Raw genomic sequence first — 18,388 nt, 5'->3', positions numbered from 1 at the left:
CAGACAATTGTGTTGACATTATGATATACTGTATACAGTATGCCATTATAAATGTCATAATTGATTGCATGATCTTTTAAACAATTCACAGAACAGTAATGTCATGCCTTTCCAATGTTTTACCTATTCTGCCCCTCCAAATAGCCATTTTCTTTGCGTTTACAGGCAGCCATGCTGGAAGAAAAATAACTATTACAAACATTTAATGCAAGGCCTCTTGAATTCTATTAACTGTTTATTTCCAGACTGATGTCATTGTGTCTGATGTTCCTCTTTTTGACTTTAGTTTAGGGTACTAGTTCTGTCATGAAAATTTATAATATTTCCATTTAGGAAAATTATATGAATGAAATTACGCATGGAAAAATATTTAAACAATAGTAGTCACTATCTTGGAGCCAAATGTTTACATGACAGATATTTGTTTTATACAGCGAATAGTTTCTGAGTTAAAGTTGGCTTTGTGATGAAGCTGATGAGGACCACGTGTAACTTTACTGAGACTATTCTTGAGGGGCGGTTGTTCCTCATTTAGTACAGTATAGCGGGGCTTTTAAATGCTGATCCAGTTAACAGTCTCAACAGTAAAGGCACACTGAGCTTACTTAGCCACGCCCCTTCCACAAAACTGAGATTACAGCCTCTGTGATCCTTGTCTGAGACATAATAGTTATTGTTAGTTCGTTTTTTTTTACAAATAACTTATAGTTCTAGCTGACATAATAATAATGAATTTACTTGCAGCATGATAGATGGCTACTGCTGCTCCTGATGACCCCCACCTGGGTGTAGGCCCTGATGAAGATGCATCAGAAATCTCTCTCTCAGGCAGTGAGTCAGATTCAGGAAGTGTACTCTCTGATGACTCTGTACTTCCAGACTATAAGCAGAAGACAGCAAATGGCCATGCAGCATCCACACTGTATGCCATATGTGCACGCAATGAATCTTACGCCCTCCGGAAGATTCTGGGGAGGGGAATCACAAAAGAGGAAGCCATGGAGGTGGACATCAATGGCTGGGTAAATCGTTTTCTTTCATAATGCAAACGTAAACATCTGAGACACTGTAGTTATTTGGTGGCATTGGTTATTGCACAGTGAAATTTAAGATGAACATCTTGAATTATAACCCTTCCCAAAATACCATCCTGTTTTTAGATTATGGAAAAGTGACCCAATGGTTTTCCACTAACCCTATTATCACCCTGTTATCAAATAACGAAGGAAAGACAATCACATGGTACAACTATAAACGACAAAGACATAAAAGTGAGAACCAAAAACCAAAGACAGTGTACTCCACGAATAATAATCACATTAGAGCACTGACAGTTTTACTATTGAACTATAACAGAGCACAAGGTGAGTTATTTCCTACCTGACCACAGGATCTAATTGTCTACGGTAAATGTCTGAATAAAAGAGCAAGGAGACCACTTCCAACCACAGCAGTTGTGCTAGTTATATTTGTACTGTTGTAACTGGTAAAGAGCCTGACTACGCCACCTCCCGCTTAATGAGGGGGGCAGGAGGAACCCCTAGAGTGAAATCCTAATAACTGACCAACTTCCCCTTTAACAGGAACGATTGACAAGAGGCATTTGTGTGGAAACCATATAACAACTTTATTTCAATTAACTACAGTATGTATATAATAGACAGAGGACGTTAGGGCAATATCAATAGGCAAGATTAAAAAAAAAAGAAAGTGACAGGTTGGTAATTAACTCTTAGGGAAGGGCGGGTCGGCCCGTGCACATAGTGAAATAAACTCAAACTAGGGAAGAAAAGGGGGACAGGCCTAGCACCAAAACTAACTAAAATCAAACAATAAAATCAGTACAAAACATGCAGTGCAGGGGGTTAACAAATACACACCAATAAAACCCAAATGTCCCACAGTGCAGTCCCAACAGAAGAGGAAAGTGCTGTGTGCAGCAGGCGGACCCGGCCTTTAACAAGGTTACTCTGTAACATAAATAGAGAGAAACAATTCAAACAAGCCTGTAAGAAAGTAAATCAAATATGCCTAAAATGCCCAAATCAACTCAAACAAACAAAACAAAAGGATTTCCCTTTAAGGAAACATAACATATTAGTGCCAGCCCTAGTAGTACACAAACACTATTCAAATCATTATTAAAAAAACAATAAAACCTACTTTGATTTGCAGTGAACAGTGCAATCAATGTAAGGGCAAGGGCAGGGGGGACATCAACAGCCTCACAGCTATAAGAGAAGACAGTGAAGTGATATTAAAGAGCTGCATTTAACTACACAAATAATGCATAGAATATATATACTGTTTTACCAGTCTCTCAATGTCTTTAAGCACAGCAGCAGATCACGTCACTTCAGTGTATTGAAGTCATTTGAAGACTGGAATAAACAAATAAATACATTTAAATAAGGTCAAATAAAACAATAGTGATACAGACTAAAGTGCTAAAACAATGGCCAAACGTGGCATGTGCTCTACCAAACAAATGCCATTAGCAGTATTAGCCGCAACAAACAGCTTTGGCCTACCATGCTTCACTCTGTGAGAAGGAAACACCAGGTCCTGCAGCAGAGTCAAAATGGCTCTCTACTAGGAGGAACAATGCTTTTGTACTTCCTGTTGGTCATGTGAATAGATCACATGAATGGTGCAGTAGGTGCACCATTCACCTCAATTCCCACATATTGTTTTAACATACTCTACCATAAATATTGGTTAAAATACAAATGTATTTACTGGAAAAGGTAAGCTTTAAAGTAACACTGAGGATTTTACTGTGTATTTCTTAACTGTCTTTATCAACAGAATGGCTTGATGGTGGCTTGCTGTAAAGGTTATTTGGATGTTGTGTACGGCCTTCTGAACTGTCCCTTTCTAGACATAAATCTACAGGACAATGAAGGCAACACTGCATTGATGATTGCTTCTCAAGCAGGTACTGCACACTGTACTTTATTGACTGGCAGTTCCTTGTCTATTTTCATAATCTACTCATGACTTTTTATTGTTGTGGAATCAGTTGCCAAAAATATTAGATTATACTTTACATACAATACTAACAATATCTAAAACATTGCTATGGTTGACTACCTTCTATGTTACCTATTACAGGTCATATCGGCACAGTGATGTATCTCCTGAACTACTTTCCTGGTATTGACACAGAAATAAGAGATTGTCGGGGCTTCACAGCCCTCATCAAAGCTGCAATGACAGGCCGCAATGACATTGTGTCTGCACTCGTCATGGCTGGTATGTAAGAGCCAGATCAATTTCTGACATTCTGGAGCAAATTATTTAAAATATTTAGTATTGTTTGACATATTGTACATATTGTGTGTACATATTGTGTCTTATTAAACAAGGCCCATTTTCAATTTCATATTCATAACTCATGCTAGATGTTCATAGTTTTATTCTCTAGTACTTCAATAATTTCTTGTTGTCTTTATTGTGTTCTGTAAGTAATTTGGGAAATTAACAGCTTTGGCAATAAAAACAACATCCACTGCTCTCTGACTAACCTCAAGAATGATTTTATGATTGACTTTATTCTTCAGTCTTATATGTCAATTGTACACGACATTTAAACAAACAATTCAGTTAGGTCTCATCTACTTTAAGACCTTTAAAATGGTAACTCCCAAAATTTTCATTTGTAGAAATAATATAATTCAGTCTGTCCATGTTTGATGCTGGTAATACTCCTCTTGGGTTGCTATGCACTGACGCCAGAAAGCTTAAGTATTCTTCCTTATTCTGTATATCTGTACAGTACCTTGACAGATGGCTTAACGAAAAACTAATATCCCCCCCCCCCCCCCCCCCCCCCCCCCCCCCCCCAAGCCACCCCCTCCCCCTCCCCCCCCCCCCCCCCCCCCAAAGTAAGACACTAGCTGTCACTTTACTTGAAGAATGGCAGATTTGAATCTGTAAAAAGACAAAGATTTCCAAGGCTTAACGTTAAACAGAAACAGACACTGTTTATGGCAGGAGATGCAACAAGTGTGTGGCTGAAGAACTCGGTTCTCTCAACTTACAATCTGGAGAAAGTGTCATACCTGTTACTTAGTACTGTAATGTAAGGGTGCTGTGGCTCAGGAGGTAAAGCAGGTCGTCCAATGATCCCTGGGTTGGCGGTTAGAATCTCGGCTCCTCCTATCCACTCCAATGAGTTGGTCGGTGTGAGCTTGCCACCATTAATGTGGGAAGTGAGGACGCTGGTGTCAACTGTTCGCCGCTTCACCTCCTAATGTATGAATGAATGAACCATTGTTGAGCACTTGGAAAAGCGCTCTAAAAATGCAATTCATTATTATTATTATTTGTACTGAGCACTGGACTGGCCGGGTTTTGTAAAACTGTCATAAATTCAAAATATCCAAAATGTATTTAAAGAAAAACAGCCTCCTTACAGACTCAGTAGGTAAATAAGAAAAAACAAGGTAACAAGAAAAACATTAAAAAGTAAATCTAAACAAATCTGAAACCAATGGCATCACATACAGCGGTGCATGTCGCATACCGACAATAGCAGATCTGCAAGCTCACAACATGTTGCGATTCATTGGTAGCATATAGATCTAAAAATGTTGGCATGCGACACCATCCAGAATAAATTACACATTAGTATCAAAAATTAACACACCCTTCAGTAATCTCACTCTGATTTACTATCAGAGTCTATGCTGCCTGGTAGAGGTTAAATTAATCCTACTATCAGACAACCAGCCTATTATAGTGTGTGTGTGTGTGTGTGTGTGTGTGTGTGTGTGTGTGTGTGTGTGTGTGTGTGTGTGTGTGTGTGTGTGTGTGTGTGTGTGTGTGTGTGTGTGTGTGTGTGTGTGTGTGTGCGTGCGTGCGTGCGTGCGTGCGTGCGTGCGTGCTCGTGCGGCTGTGTGAGGCACAGTTAAATTACCCCATTAACTATCTTGTTCATTACTTATTAACTTACTCTTACATCTGTATTGTGAAATTAATCTGGTTGTTTTGTACCTTGTTTCTCTGCAGGAGCTGACATACATGCTGTAGACTCCACACGTGGTAAATGTGTTCGGGACTGGGCACATAAGACAGGCCGTTATGACACATTACACCGTCTCCGCCGCCTTGCCCTGCGGCCAAAAGCAGAGCAATTCTGCGAGAGCTACGTCGCAGAGTGGCCCGAGCTCAAGGAGAGAGTAGCCAAGGCCATAGCAATGGAAAGAGGTGCCGGTTCAAAGATCACCCAGAGGCTCAAGAACACCTTTGGCTTCAGCATTCCTCGTGACCCCCAGGACAATGGCGTCATGGACCACATGGTGCGCATGACCACCGGCATCCACAGCCCCCTCGTAGCCACTGGATGCAGACCACTCTGCCCCACCAGCCCTCCGGAGGTTGGGAAGAGGCGCCTGGCTGTGCAGGAGCTGGCCAAGAAACACACGGCACAGGAGCTGCAGACCAACTCTGTGTGCCACAGCAATGGCTCTGTATCGAGCATGATTCCCTCCATCCGCTCATCAGAGACCACCTGCTGCGTTGACACAGAGCGACGGGACAGCATACTGTCCATAGCCTCCACCAAGGGTCTCACCACTTTCATCCCGCGCGGCATGGCACGGAGGAACAGCGTGTTCCCCTCCGGCTGTATCCCAAAGATTAGCATCAGTAAGTCTGCAGAGGCCACGCCAAAAAAAGAGAAGAAGAAGAAGACGAAGAAGCAAAAAGGCTTCCTAGAACCTCCCATGTGGAAGTACAAGGTGATCAAGGAGGAGAAAAAGAAAAAGAAGAAGGCTGAGCAGGAGAAAATGGACAAGGATAAGAAAGTGAAGAAATAGGAAAAAAGGGAGAGACATGTCAGTATGGGTATCTCCTGATCTCTAATGCCAATATTCCTTTGTGATTATGGCCATTCTGCCATAACCAAGTTACATCTGTTATCTCAAGATTAAATAAGAAATAGAGTAATGTTAAGAAGCAGAAGTATTGAAAATGCACAAAATACCTAATTTAGCATAGTCAAATGGAATAGTCAATGGACAAAACGATTGGCACAAGTATACATGTATGTAACAGAATAATTAATAGTTTTTAGTGTATTTATTTAAAATCAAATAATTGACTTGTGTAAATACTGGGGGGGGGGGGGGGGGGGGGTATACCTACCTCATCAATCACGTGAGACACTGCCAAGACGTGCAACAAGAACCCACATGCATGAAAATATACTGTACTGTAAAGAAACTGCTCACAAGCAAACATTGTATTAAAAATATAAAATATATTTTTTTTTATCTGATACTCCAGATCTTCTGTACTTTATTCTTGTATATATTTAGTTTGCCAACAGTCCTACATCAAAACACAAGGGGGTTCCACTGCGCCTCAAGCCTGTGGTAGTGTGGTAGGCTGGTCTGGTGCATCTCAGAAGCAGGACTGGTAGCAGGTAGAAGGAAGGTACTGGAGCATCTCAGACAGTTTGAGCCTTATCTATTCAAAAGGGTGCAGGCAATAAAATGACAACGTTTCGATGTATCTGTCACATCTTCGTCAGGTCATGAAGTCCTACATCAAAACCCTTTGATGGGTTGTGACTTTGATGTTCTTGAATCTGTACACTGAAATTGTTATATATCGGTGCAGCATATAAACGTATATGATATTTGTTTAGAATATCGGTAGGCTATGTATACACTGTATTCAATCAGTTGTGTGTGCAAAGGCTGTGGGCAGTTGAGTATACTGGAGAACCATGCATAATTTAAGTCTATAATCCCCATCTCATACAGTAGACCTGCTTATATGAATGACACAAGAGATGGCATGGTATATACTAGGCTATGAAGCCAGAGGTGGTGAGAGGAAATTAGTTCATCTTCTGACTACAATGCATTTGAAGATTATAGGAGTATAGGAGAAGATTTGTGCTAGATATCTTATTTAGCTTTCCCCCAAAAGTGCATCAGCTGACAGTAGTAAGACTTCATCAAGACAAAAGTTGTAATTTAACAATAAAATAAAGCTTAAATTATGTTTAATACCAAACATGGAGGAACAAAACAAGTGAGGCTATTTTTCATTATTATTGTTCTTTGTGTATGTCTTTTTTTTATCCCATGATTTTGCAACCCATTTTTTCACCCAGTGTCAATTATCTAATGTAATCCTTCCTCTGCCAACCTGGGGGGGCAGCGGACTGACCTCTTGTTTCCTTCTATGCATGAGGAGTCCAAGCTGCTTCTTTTCACCTGACGGGAGAGTTCCCCGGCCAGACGAAGTGTGTGGAAGGAACACGTTATTCCGACCAGTTCCTTTCCGCTCCATCAAGGCTGGCAAGGGGGAGGTAGTTTAGAGACCAGGATTACTGCATGTTTTTATGAGGGGGTACCTACCCTAGGGGACATGGGGAGAACATACAAACTCCACACAGAAAGGCCCTATGCAGCTATGCACACTGCACAATAGCACATTACTGTGCTATTTCTGTAAAATATCGTAGGCCACTTGAAAGTAATATTATCTTAGATTTTCAACGTTATTCACTTTCATAATTTCGAAGGAAACCATCAAACGTTACGTATATGTAGCCACTAGCCAGGCTACAAGTAACCAGTAAGACGCCTAAGGACGAGAAGCGTGGCTGCATTAATAACTTTGGGGCAGGCCCGTCTTAAAGTTTGAATGGATCAGTCAAAAGGGAGACATCGAAGAGGAAGGATGGATGGGAAAGGATCAACATATGGAATGTCAGAACAGGTTCTGACATAGGCCTATATCCATATATGGAGATCTAAGGGTTTGAGGTTTGAGGTCAGATGAGTTGCTAGCCAATATTGATGACATCAGGGATATACGGGCTTATACGTATACGTATGTCATATACGGGCTTAATTGTGACAGCAGGTCGCATTTATTATATGACATCAAGGATCTCCATCCCTGATGATGTCACGTGATGTCACAAGACCATGGGGGCATTCCCATGAATGGAGATAATGAGTGACTGCAAAGGCACGATTTTCCATGTCAAGTCAAGTCACCTTTATTTATATAGCACATTTAAAAACAACAGAAGTTGACCCAAAGGGCTTTTCATATAAAAATCAGAAAATACATAAGCAATATAAGAAAAATACAATAACAACATTTCAAGGAACATGAAACAACAAATAGATTTGATGTGTAGTGGGAGACTATTCCAGAGTTTGGGGGCAATTACTGAAAAGGCCCGGTCGCCTTTGATTTTTTGGTACCCTGGAGGCTGGAGGTGCAGAAACCAGGTCACAAATATATTCAGGTGCAAGGCCATTTTGGGCTTTAAAAATGAACAGTAGAATTTTAAAATGTATTCTGTGTTTCACTGGTAACCAGTGCAGTTGGGCCAGAACCGGGGACCATGTATGGAGTGACTGACAGGAAATGTACGATTTCATAGTAAATTAATACAAGTTATAAAACGGATGGAAGGATAGACCTACTGGATAGTGATCACATCACTATAACGTTTTGATCACAGATTAGGCTACTGTGCATTGTGTGCAACTAACTCAGTCAGTGTGTGTGTGTGTGTGTGTGTGTGTGTGTGTGTGTGTGTGTGTGTGTGTGTGTGTGTGTGTGTGCGCTGCTATGCTGCCTGCTGGTGGAGCGTGTTAGTAGTGTGCGGACTCGGAGTGGCAGTGCTGGCTGCCCGCTGTCAGCACGCCTTCCCCCTGCCTCTCTATAATAGACAACAGTTCAATGCGTTAATGCAATGCAATGCGCCGGGAATATATTGATCATGGATCATTTAGGACTTTTGCTAACGATCGCACTTCACGCCGCCTTGCAGTCAACGTGCAACGGTGAGTATAATGCCTTGTTTTTTTGTATAATAATGTGTGACAGCGAGGCTGTGCAGAGCAGAGCGCTGTCAACATGGCGCACGGATTCAGAGCTACCATTAGCAGGGTTAGCCATCTGGAAGACAAACAAGTGGCTTTGACCCTCATGAAATCAGGTCATCACACATGTACACGTGTAGGGTTGTGTGACTGCGTTTGTTTTGTCACGTAAAGCCAATGTCACTGCCCGTCATTATTTATGAAGTTAGTTACAGCCGGCCGACGGGTCCAGCCCTATATCCTGAATGAGCTGTCAGCTGTGCTTATGTAAACATATTAGACAGACGTCAACTACCTCACAGGTCAACAGACACGTAATAAACTATAAACCACTGAATTAATTAAGTCACTACAATCAATGCAACAAAAGGAACACACTTGCAGGTGATCAAAATGTGCAACAAAATAAATACAAAATGCAATAGGAAGAAATCGTTAATCCACAATGGATTTGTAGCTGATCGTTAATAACACATGATTAAGACTAATCGAGAAAGAAAGTATACAGCGGAGCATACATTTAAACCACCAGCATCTCCCTCTTTGTCTCTCTTCATGTGCGACACATTGTGGCATACATGGGGAATAGGCTACATTTAAATGCTCATAAATGTACGTGTCTCATTCCTCGGGAGAGTCACTGTAACAGCTAGGCTGGATAACAGCACACTCTGCTGCAACTGCTATTGGTTGAGGGAAAATACATTGTTTGCTTTTTTGTATTTTAATGTTTTGGTTGTGTGGCGCTCTTCTGGCATTTAATAAAACGCTTAGTGCGTGTATTATGAAGAGCAAGTCAATCATTCATCGCCTGTCTGTCTCTCTGTGTCTTTCTGTCTGTGCCTCCCCCTACCTCTCTCTCTATATGTCCTCAGTTGGCCTTATTGTATAACATGGCGATATTAAGTATAGCCTTATATATATATATATATATAATATATATATATATATATGCGCCTGTCCTCATTTGGCCTATATTGTATAACATGGGTATAACGTGATGTGACATATGTACACACACACACACACACTCACACACGCACGCACGCACACACACACACACACACACACACACACACACACACACACACACACACACACACACACACACACACACACACACACACACACACACACACACACACACACACAATTATCAGTGTAGAGATTATAAATGGCCAAACTCCAAACTGCATGGAGATTTGTGGCTCTAATCTGAAACAATAGTTTTACTGATATTCTTCACAGCCAGTCTTTATGATGTGTTTTTGTTTGCTAGTGGTGCAAAATGTGCAACCTTAAATAAAGCAACTGTTGCTTTATTATAACATTATAGCATGTATTGTGCCACGTACAGTAGGTCAGTATACAGTACCTTGTAATTCTTTTAGAATGCCATTGCCTAGAATGCCTTCCCTTTTTAAGAAATTACATACACATAATCCACTGTCTAGAAGTCTAGAAGTACTACTGCTAGTAAAACAAAAATAAACCTTTCAAACATTTCAATTGGTCAGCCAAATAGGTGGTTATCGGCATATAATAACATTGCAATTGCTGTTAAAAACACCAAAATTCATGACCTCAACTAAAATAACATAATAAACTAATTATATTACACATATATCCCTATTCAATTTCATACAGTATCTGCTGGTGATTTTCATCCAAATCATGCAGGCTTAAAAAAAGAATGGTCAAAAAATGTATTTACTGCACTATGGCTTTGTAGGGCAGTGTACCACACTATAAAATAAATGGTGCTTGCACAACAATGGTATTTTGGATCATAATCATAGGGTAGGGTACTGTACATACGTAGGGTACTATACAGTATATCTGTATAGCACTTTTATACCATTGGCGTTTATGGGTTTAAACTATAGAACTATACCAGAGAATCTTATAAAGAACCACAATTAACAGGTTCCTTGACAGCAGTGCTATATAGCATCCTAACCACCCCAAATAACCTGCACTGATGAACCGTTGAAGAACCAGTATTTTATTGTGTGTAAAAGTATTATCTTGCCCTTATTATTACGAAAACTATAGTATTGCTGTTTATCCTGTTTTATCCTGTAATGGATACACATTTGTTTTTGGTTTTGTTCTCAAACTTCTACATTTGGGAAATTGGGGCATACCAGAAAGAGAACAGTGACCCATATAAGCTTACTTACTAGTGACCCATTTAAACAGAATCTATAAAACGTTATAATAATAAAATAAAAGTAATAGATCAGACTTTGGGAAAGGGTAACTAGTTCCAACTAGTCAAATTCAGATATGGATTGTATATATACAACCCACTGACCCATGTACATTTTATAGTTTAGACATTCATTGATTTGAACTTTTTGTTGACTGACTACAGTAGAGTATTCCAGGAGTTTTATTCAGTGCAGAAAGTTTCCAAAAACCATTGAGCCTTCTAAGAAGATTTGCATAGCTCAGAAAAACAGCTTTCTTGACTATGTAATAATAACAGAACCCATACTGTAGTGCCCCACAAACACGCGCACACGCACTCGCACTCACACTCACACTCACACTCACACTCACACTCACACAAACACACACTGCATGCTTATATTCACTGTATTGATCTGACTGGATTAGGGGCAAGTGGTGCTGAAAGGAGTGTTGGCTGTTTTTTTCCCAGAGTCATCTGAAGCCTGACTTTATACTTTGTCGTACGACGGTGTTGCACATTCCTTTGGATTTAGGCTACTTCCTATTTACCTCATCTGAACTTGTTTTGAGTAGCAATACTATAGAATATAATGTACAATTACAGGCTTTGGTGTAGCATACAGTATGTGCTGTTGAAAGGTTGAAGATATTATTAAACTGCACATACTTTGCCTCGCCAGTCATGACCTGAATATAAGGACTTTAATTGTTTATGTTCCAAGCTAGCTCTATAAGAATATTAGTCATATCCCACATCAATATTCAGTTTGTTTATCTTCTACTCTGCCCCAAATGAAAATGAAACCTGATAAATGAGATCTGTGTTTTTTTTTCTCCCCCTTTCTCAGTGAAATTCAAGTAGCCTGCTGTCTACAACAGAAGCTACGTTTCTGGGAAACACATTCTGTGCAGTGTGCACTGATCAAATAAATTATGTCACATTTTTGTCTATCCCTACAATAACCACATTAACTCTGGAGTCTATATTTTAGGAAAAGTGAACGTCATAATGAGCCTCATTACGTCATATTGTCTCTTTATTGTTAATGACGTTTAGTGTTTGTGTTGGCACCGTTTGTTTTACATCACCTAATCAACATGAGTTAGACTTTAATATATTAGTGCCCCTCACTTCACACGGGTGTGATTTTGTAATAATGGCCCATCTGCAAGCTCACAACATGCCGTGATGTGGTGCATATACGTACAAAGTATGAAGTGGTTAATGACAGTAACAAACAGTTCCTCATGCCCTCACTTAAACTTTAAGCCAACCTCCTCCAAGACCCCTCCGCTCCATTACTCCCACGCCATTAGCTAAGGTGTGGATATGTACGGTCAACCAGTCAGAGTTCACACGCTCCCCCGCGGCGGGTGGAAAAGTATGCTCTATCCTTCGTTGCTCATTGTGCTTATCGGTACCATTGCCTATGTGAGTCTGATGGATGGGAGATAGCTTGTACAATGTTCTGGTTATTAATCCTTGTGTAATGCTGAGGAGGCGAGGGCAAGGTGCAACAACAGCTGCCCAAATATTTGTTTCAATTACTGTAATTGCCACTGCAATTTCACAATTTCATAATTGTGAAACAAAAATCGATCAACCCATTCAGGCAATTTCATTATAGGATGTACGCCCATTGACATGCACAAAATTGGTATCCATTGCCTCTCTCATGCCCTCCCTCTCCACAGCTATTTGGTGTAATTGTACCACTCTCCAGTGTGAGAAGTCTGGTTCCCAGTGTGAGACAGATGGGGCTTGCATGGCCTCCACTTCCTTCATCGATGGTCTGGAGCAGCATGTCCGCGCCTGCATCACGTTTGACAACCTCATCCCCCCTGGCCAGCCGTTCTACTGTCTCAGTGCCGAGGGTCTGCTCAACACTCACTGCTGTTACACTGATTACTGCAACAGCATCGACCTCAAAGTACCCTCTGGTGAGAAGAACCCTGGATGTTTCCCAGCAATCCACATATCTTTAGTCACTCACTCACTCCTCCTCCTACGCAATAAAGTCCTCAGGGTTATAGCCGCAATCCATACCTTTCTTTTTTTATGAATACAATTATATATTAGACGATCTGAAGATAGAGTATGATAACATCAAATCAAAGTTTATTTATATAGCACGTTTACATCGACCAAGGTCAATGTACCAACGTGCCAAGACAGAAGCAGAAAGATATTGAAGCAAAATAAGACAATCAAAGGAAGCCAAACAAGTTAAACAGATCACAAAAAGAAACAAAACATATGAGAGTATATCACAATATAACAAACGCAACTGCAGTGGTTGCAGTTGATCTCCCTTCAAGTGGCATTGACTGGATAAAGCAATATATCCTGCTATATTTGTCTATAAATGGCCTATATTTAACAGATGTTTCTCTCTGTGCCTGTCTCTGCTCCTTCCAGTGACATCTCAGTCAGGCCTGGTGGGAGGTCTTGGTCTGGGAGGGCCATGGGGTCCCGTGGAACTGGTGGCCGTCATCGCAGGGCCAGTGTTCCTGCTCTGTCTGCTGCTGATGCTGGGCGTGTTCCTGTTCCAGTACCACCAGAGGGCCTACAGCCACAGGCAGAGGCTGGAGGTGGAAGACCCCTCCTGCGACCACCTCTACCCAGCCAAGGACCGGACCCTGCAGGACCTCATCTATGACATGTCCACTTCTGGTTCAGGATCAGGTCAGTGCCAGTGTTTATTTTAACAGCGAAGTTTGATTTAGTTTTTTTTACTCATAGTCTTTTGAATAACATTCCATTCAGTTTTAGATTTTAGTCATATTTTAGTCATCTGAAAAGTTTTAGTTTTAGTCTAGTTTTAGTTGAAAATAGGCCTATCATAATATTTTAGTTGACTAAATCTACAGTTGAGGCGTTGAAATGCACTGCGACACATTGTGAGCTTGTAGATCGGCTATTTTCGGAGAGGTACACCTGAACACAACCAAGAGCATAAATGTACTTGTCTTAGTTCTACTGGATCTCTTCTCCACTAGTCCCTCCCTAACACTTTTAGTCTACAACATCTACAACATTTACACTGGTCAGCTCTCTCCAGTACACCTCAGTACCATCACACTAGTTGGTTTTACAGTTGATTGGCTTCTGTCTCCTTTGAGCAGGCCTGCCGTTGTTTGTTCAGCGGACGGTGGCGCGGACCATTGTCCTGCAGGAGATCATTGGGAAAGGGCGCTTCGGAGAAGTGTGGCGGGGACGCTGGAGGGGAGGTGACGTGGCCGTAAAGATCTTCTCATCCAGAGAGGAGCGCTCTTGGTTCCGCGAGGCTGAAATCTACCAGACCATCATGCTCCGCCACGACAATATATTGGGCTTCATAGCGGCTGACAACAAAGGTACTGTATGTATACACAGCATGTAACATGACAACAGTGTGCGCAGCAGTAGGGAGCTAGTGGTTAGTGTCCATTTGTCCAATGCTGGAAAGGATCCAGGTTCAGTCCCTGCTCTGTTTGAACATCAACCGTTACTTATCCTGTCAAAGGGTCTTTAAGCAAGACTAAAACATCTTTAAAATAAGCTAATGAACACCTGTTTACTTTAAATTACTGCTGAGTACCTGAATGGATAATAAATGACATATGCTAGTTTGCATGTCAAGAGCTATTTTCCCACTTTGCATCTTTTTATATCTTGTCTCTCAATTTCTGTCCGTTACTAAGACAATGGGACATGGACCCAGTTGTGGCTGGTGTCAGACTACCATGAGCATGGCTCTCTTTTTGACTACCTGAACCGCTACGCTGTCACCATCGAAGGGATGATCAAACTGGCTCTGTCTGCAGCCAGTGGCCTCGCTCATCTGCACATGGAAATTCTTGGAACTCAAGGTTGTGTGTGTGTGTGTGTGTGTGTGTGTGTGTGTGTGTGTGTGCGACTGTGTGTGTGTGTGTGTGTGTGTGTGTGTGTGTTTTGTGCTCACTCACATGCATGTTGTATTGCATGCCCTTGTATTTAAACATTAACCACTTAAACCTTATTTTTTATACCTTTTCCCTTTACACCAAATATATTTGTGCGCTTGTAGCTGCTATTTTCACAGAATGTTACCTTATTTTGACACGCCCAGAGTAGGGTCAATAGGGCTCAAGTGGTTAATGCGTATCCTTTCATGGCTTCCAACAACCTTTGTCTTGTATTTGATCTATCCATTTACACGGCGCTTACGCATGGAACTGTCTTGTTCTTCACAAATAACAGCTCAGAGTTCACATGGTCAATAATTAATCGGCTGAATCATGGCATTTAGAATTGGCAAATGATTGTGAGGCGGTTTTTGTCCCTGTGCAGGAAAGCCAGGCATTGCCCACCGAGATCTCAAGTCTAAGAACATCCTGGTGAAAAAGAACTGCACTTGTGCCATTGCTGACCTGGGCTTGGCCGTCCGCCACGAGTCTATGACCGACACCATTGACATCGCCCCCAATCAAAGAGTGGGCACCAAGAGGTACACTCATGCACAGTTGTCCACCTTTATTAGGGCTGGGTATTGCCTACAACCTCACGATAGATGCGTATCACGATACAGAGGCCATGATACGATTATGTATCGCGATTCATGTTGATTTTGAATAATGACTGACTTTGAACAATATATTGTCAGAAGTTTTCAAGTTTTTTAATCAATTTGAAAAACTTAGTTGATAACATTTAAACAAAAATCAAGGATTGATGCATAAATGCAAAAGATTTAATCATTAATAGATGCTAATGAAGTATTCTCTTTACATTTATTTTACTGCAACTCATATCTGAGTCTTACTAGACACACACAAACACACAATAGCTGATGTTTTTCTTTTAAAGGCGTGTCACACAGCATTTCCTGCCATATCGATATCGGTAGCCTCTGTATCGATACGATTATCGGCAAGGAATACGATACGATTATTACTGCATCGATTAATTGAGCACAGCCCTAACATTTATAGGTCCAAAACTATGTTTTTGAATCCCATACAAACTGGGATCATATCTCTTTACTCAGGTACATGGCCCCCGAGGTCCTGGACGAGAGTATCAACATGAGACACTTTGACTCGTTCAAATGTGCTGATATCTACGCTTTGGGACTGGTCTACTGGGAGATCGCACGGCGCTGCAACAGCGGAGGTCAGCCTATTCTGTTTCACTGTTTCACAAACACGCTTTGTTTTTGTTGGTAGCAGCGACTGTGAGCACAGCGCTGATCTGACCTCCACTTTGCACTTAAACTATCAGGTGTCCACGAAGAGTACCAGCTGCCCTATTATGACCTGGTCCCTTCTGACCCTTCCATAGAGGAGATGAGGAAGGTAGTGTGTGACCAAAAACTCCGACCCAACATCCCAAATTGGTGGCAGAGTTATGAGGTAATTGAAGGAATTGATGAACTTGTCAACGTACAAATGTTCTAAATGGCTGCACCATATTTTAACTGGCCATTTTCAGCACTATCACAGTTTTCTTACTGTTAAAACTGTTTCTGTTAACCCCTCCATAGGCCCTGCGGGTTATGGGCAAGATTATGAGGGAGTGTTGGTATGCCAACGGAGCAGCCCGCTTGACTGCCCTACGTATAAAGAAGACCCTGTCTCAGCTCAGCGTGCAAGAGGACATTAAAGTCTGAGCGGAATTGAGCAGCGCACTGATATGGACGACCCTGTCTCAGACTGTGGGACATTGAGAGAAGACAGGGTCTCTTCGAAGAATGCACAAAAATGAAAAGATGCACATACGACCGACAGTGAAATAAATCCGTAAACTATCTCAACCACAAACACTCCTGCCAGTTCTGAAGTCTCCGGAGTTTCAACAAACCCTACCTCGCTTTACCCAGCAACACTACTGAGAACACCTTTCCAGTCTTGTCCTCAAACACTCCAACAGCACCATCCCAGAGTGGGCCCCACTTCTGCTCTGCACGTCCTGCTAAAGCCTGAGTTACACTCAGTTATGTGCTGGAGTCTTGCACAGAAAATAGTTGATCTACAAGCGTACTGTACATCTGTCACGCAATGTCAGCTTATAGATCAACCATTTTTGGTGCAAGACTCCGGCACACATCTAAGTATAAATAACCCTTTACAAGGATGCAGACTCCAAATGAACACCTTTCTCTATTTGGCAACAATCTGCTGTAGGTACCTTTCCTCAAGGCTATTTTCGGAACATGCTAGCTCTATTTGGCAACAATCTGCTGTAGGTACCTTTCCTCAAAGCTGTTTTCGGATCATGCTAGCTCTATTTGGCAACAATCTGCTGTAGGTACCTTTCCTCAAAGCTGTTTTCGGATCATGCTAGCTCTATTTGGCAACAATCTGCTGTAGGTACCTTTCCTCAAAGCTGTTTTCAGATCATGCTAGGTATAAACATGTAACCAATAGCAGTAGTCTGTGTATTGTAGTAAGTTGTGGGAAGAAGTTTTTTATCTTGTTTCTTTTTCCCAGTGAGTAGATGGGATAATATATGGGTGTTTGTGTGAATATTATAACTTTTTCTTAGGGTTGTCATTGTTGTACCCAAATGCACAGAGGCACAGCAACAGTGAAACTGATGAGAAAACCCTCAAAGTGAAAAAAAGAGAATATCTCTGGTTCCTCTAAACATCAGCATGCTTCATTGTATACTGATTAACATGTAAGCATGTGAAATTCAGTAAGGTCATCCAGTGTAAATGCTGACCTAGGTTTATCAGTGAAGTGTATATTAGGCTTATGGACACCGGAGTATTCAGAGGCACCCTGCCCGCCAGACAGGAAGCTTTTCAGTCAGGTGCTCAGAGCTATTTCATTTCCATAAGCTGTTGTTGAACCTCAGGTCTTCAGTGTGCTTAATGATCTGCAACTTTATTTCTTGGTCTGTTTAAACCAAAACAAAATGTTAGCTTTAGCAACTGTAAAATTAGGACACATTTTTAAAGAGGGGATTTTTTTGTTTTACAATGATATAGCAATAGGTTAATATAGAATAGTAACGGCTGCTCCATGGCATGCTAATTGCAGGCACACATACCTTGTTCAATGTGACAGCTCACACATATTTGATGAATCCCTGGAGAGGTTCACAGCATGTCATGCCTGCCACTGTGACTGTGTGAACTTCAGCTTGCACAAGGTAGATTGCCAGAACCTCAGCCTTTTGTAGCACCCGTTACTATTTAAAGGGGTCTTTCACTTTAAAACACGATAAACTCCAAGCAGATAATGAGAAAACACTATGAAGACCTGATTATGTTTATTGTGATTATAGCCATTTTAAACATATGCTAACTCCAGGAATCTGAATAACAGTCGGCAGGTTTAAATTTCTATTTATTTTCTATCTC

The 18,388-nt window shown here is 41.3% G+C and overlaps 2 protein-coding genes across 3 annotated transcripts; both read left to right on the top strand.

Annotated features, from left to right (window-relative positions):
* Window positions 1-752: 752 nt before the first annotated feature.
* On the top strand, window positions 753-5,822 carry ankrd33ab (ankyrin repeat domain 33Ab; the record flags this gene model as incomplete). Its single annotated transcript, XM_080789621.1, has 4 exons — window positions 753-1,022; window positions 2,809-2,938; window positions 3,115-3,255; window positions 5,014-5,822. 4 exons carry the CDS (start codon window positions 753-755, stop codon window positions 5,820-5,822), a joined length of 1,350 nt encoding a protein of 449 aa, XP_080645747.1.
* Window positions 5,823-8,679: 2,857 nt separating this feature from the next.
* LOC308329581 (activin receptor type-1B-like) lies at window positions 8,680-17,887 on the top strand. Of its 2 annotated transcripts, XM_080783961.1 has the most exons (9): window positions 8,680-8,825; window positions 12,756-13,001; window positions 13,480-13,746; window positions 14,187-14,417; window positions 14,745-14,912; window positions 15,373-15,529; window positions 16,070-16,194; window positions 16,303-16,433; window positions 16,565-17,887. In XM_080783961.1, the coding sequence occupies exons 1-9, from the start codon at window positions 8,735-8,737 to the stop codon at window positions 16,688-16,690; spliced, it is 1,542 nt and encodes a 513-aa protein (XP_080640087.1). In that variant the 5' UTR covers window positions 8,680-8,734; the 3' UTR covers window positions 16,691-17,887. The 2 variants fall into 2 exon arrangements, with proteins under 2 accessions (XP_080640087.1, XP_080640088.1); XM_080783962.1 differs by lacking the exon at window positions 14,745-14,912.
* Window positions 17,888-18,388: the final 501 nt, after the last annotated feature.

Source organism: Protomyctophum bolini (genome assembly GCF_963924005.1).
Source record: "Protomyctophum bolini genome assembly, chromosome: 2".
Taxonomy (NCBI): Eukaryota; Metazoa; Chordata; class Actinopteri; order Myctophiformes; family Myctophidae; genus Protomyctophum; species Protomyctophum bolini.
Note: the sequence above shows the minus strand (reverse complement) of the source record. Positions and strands in the feature narration are given on the sequence as shown.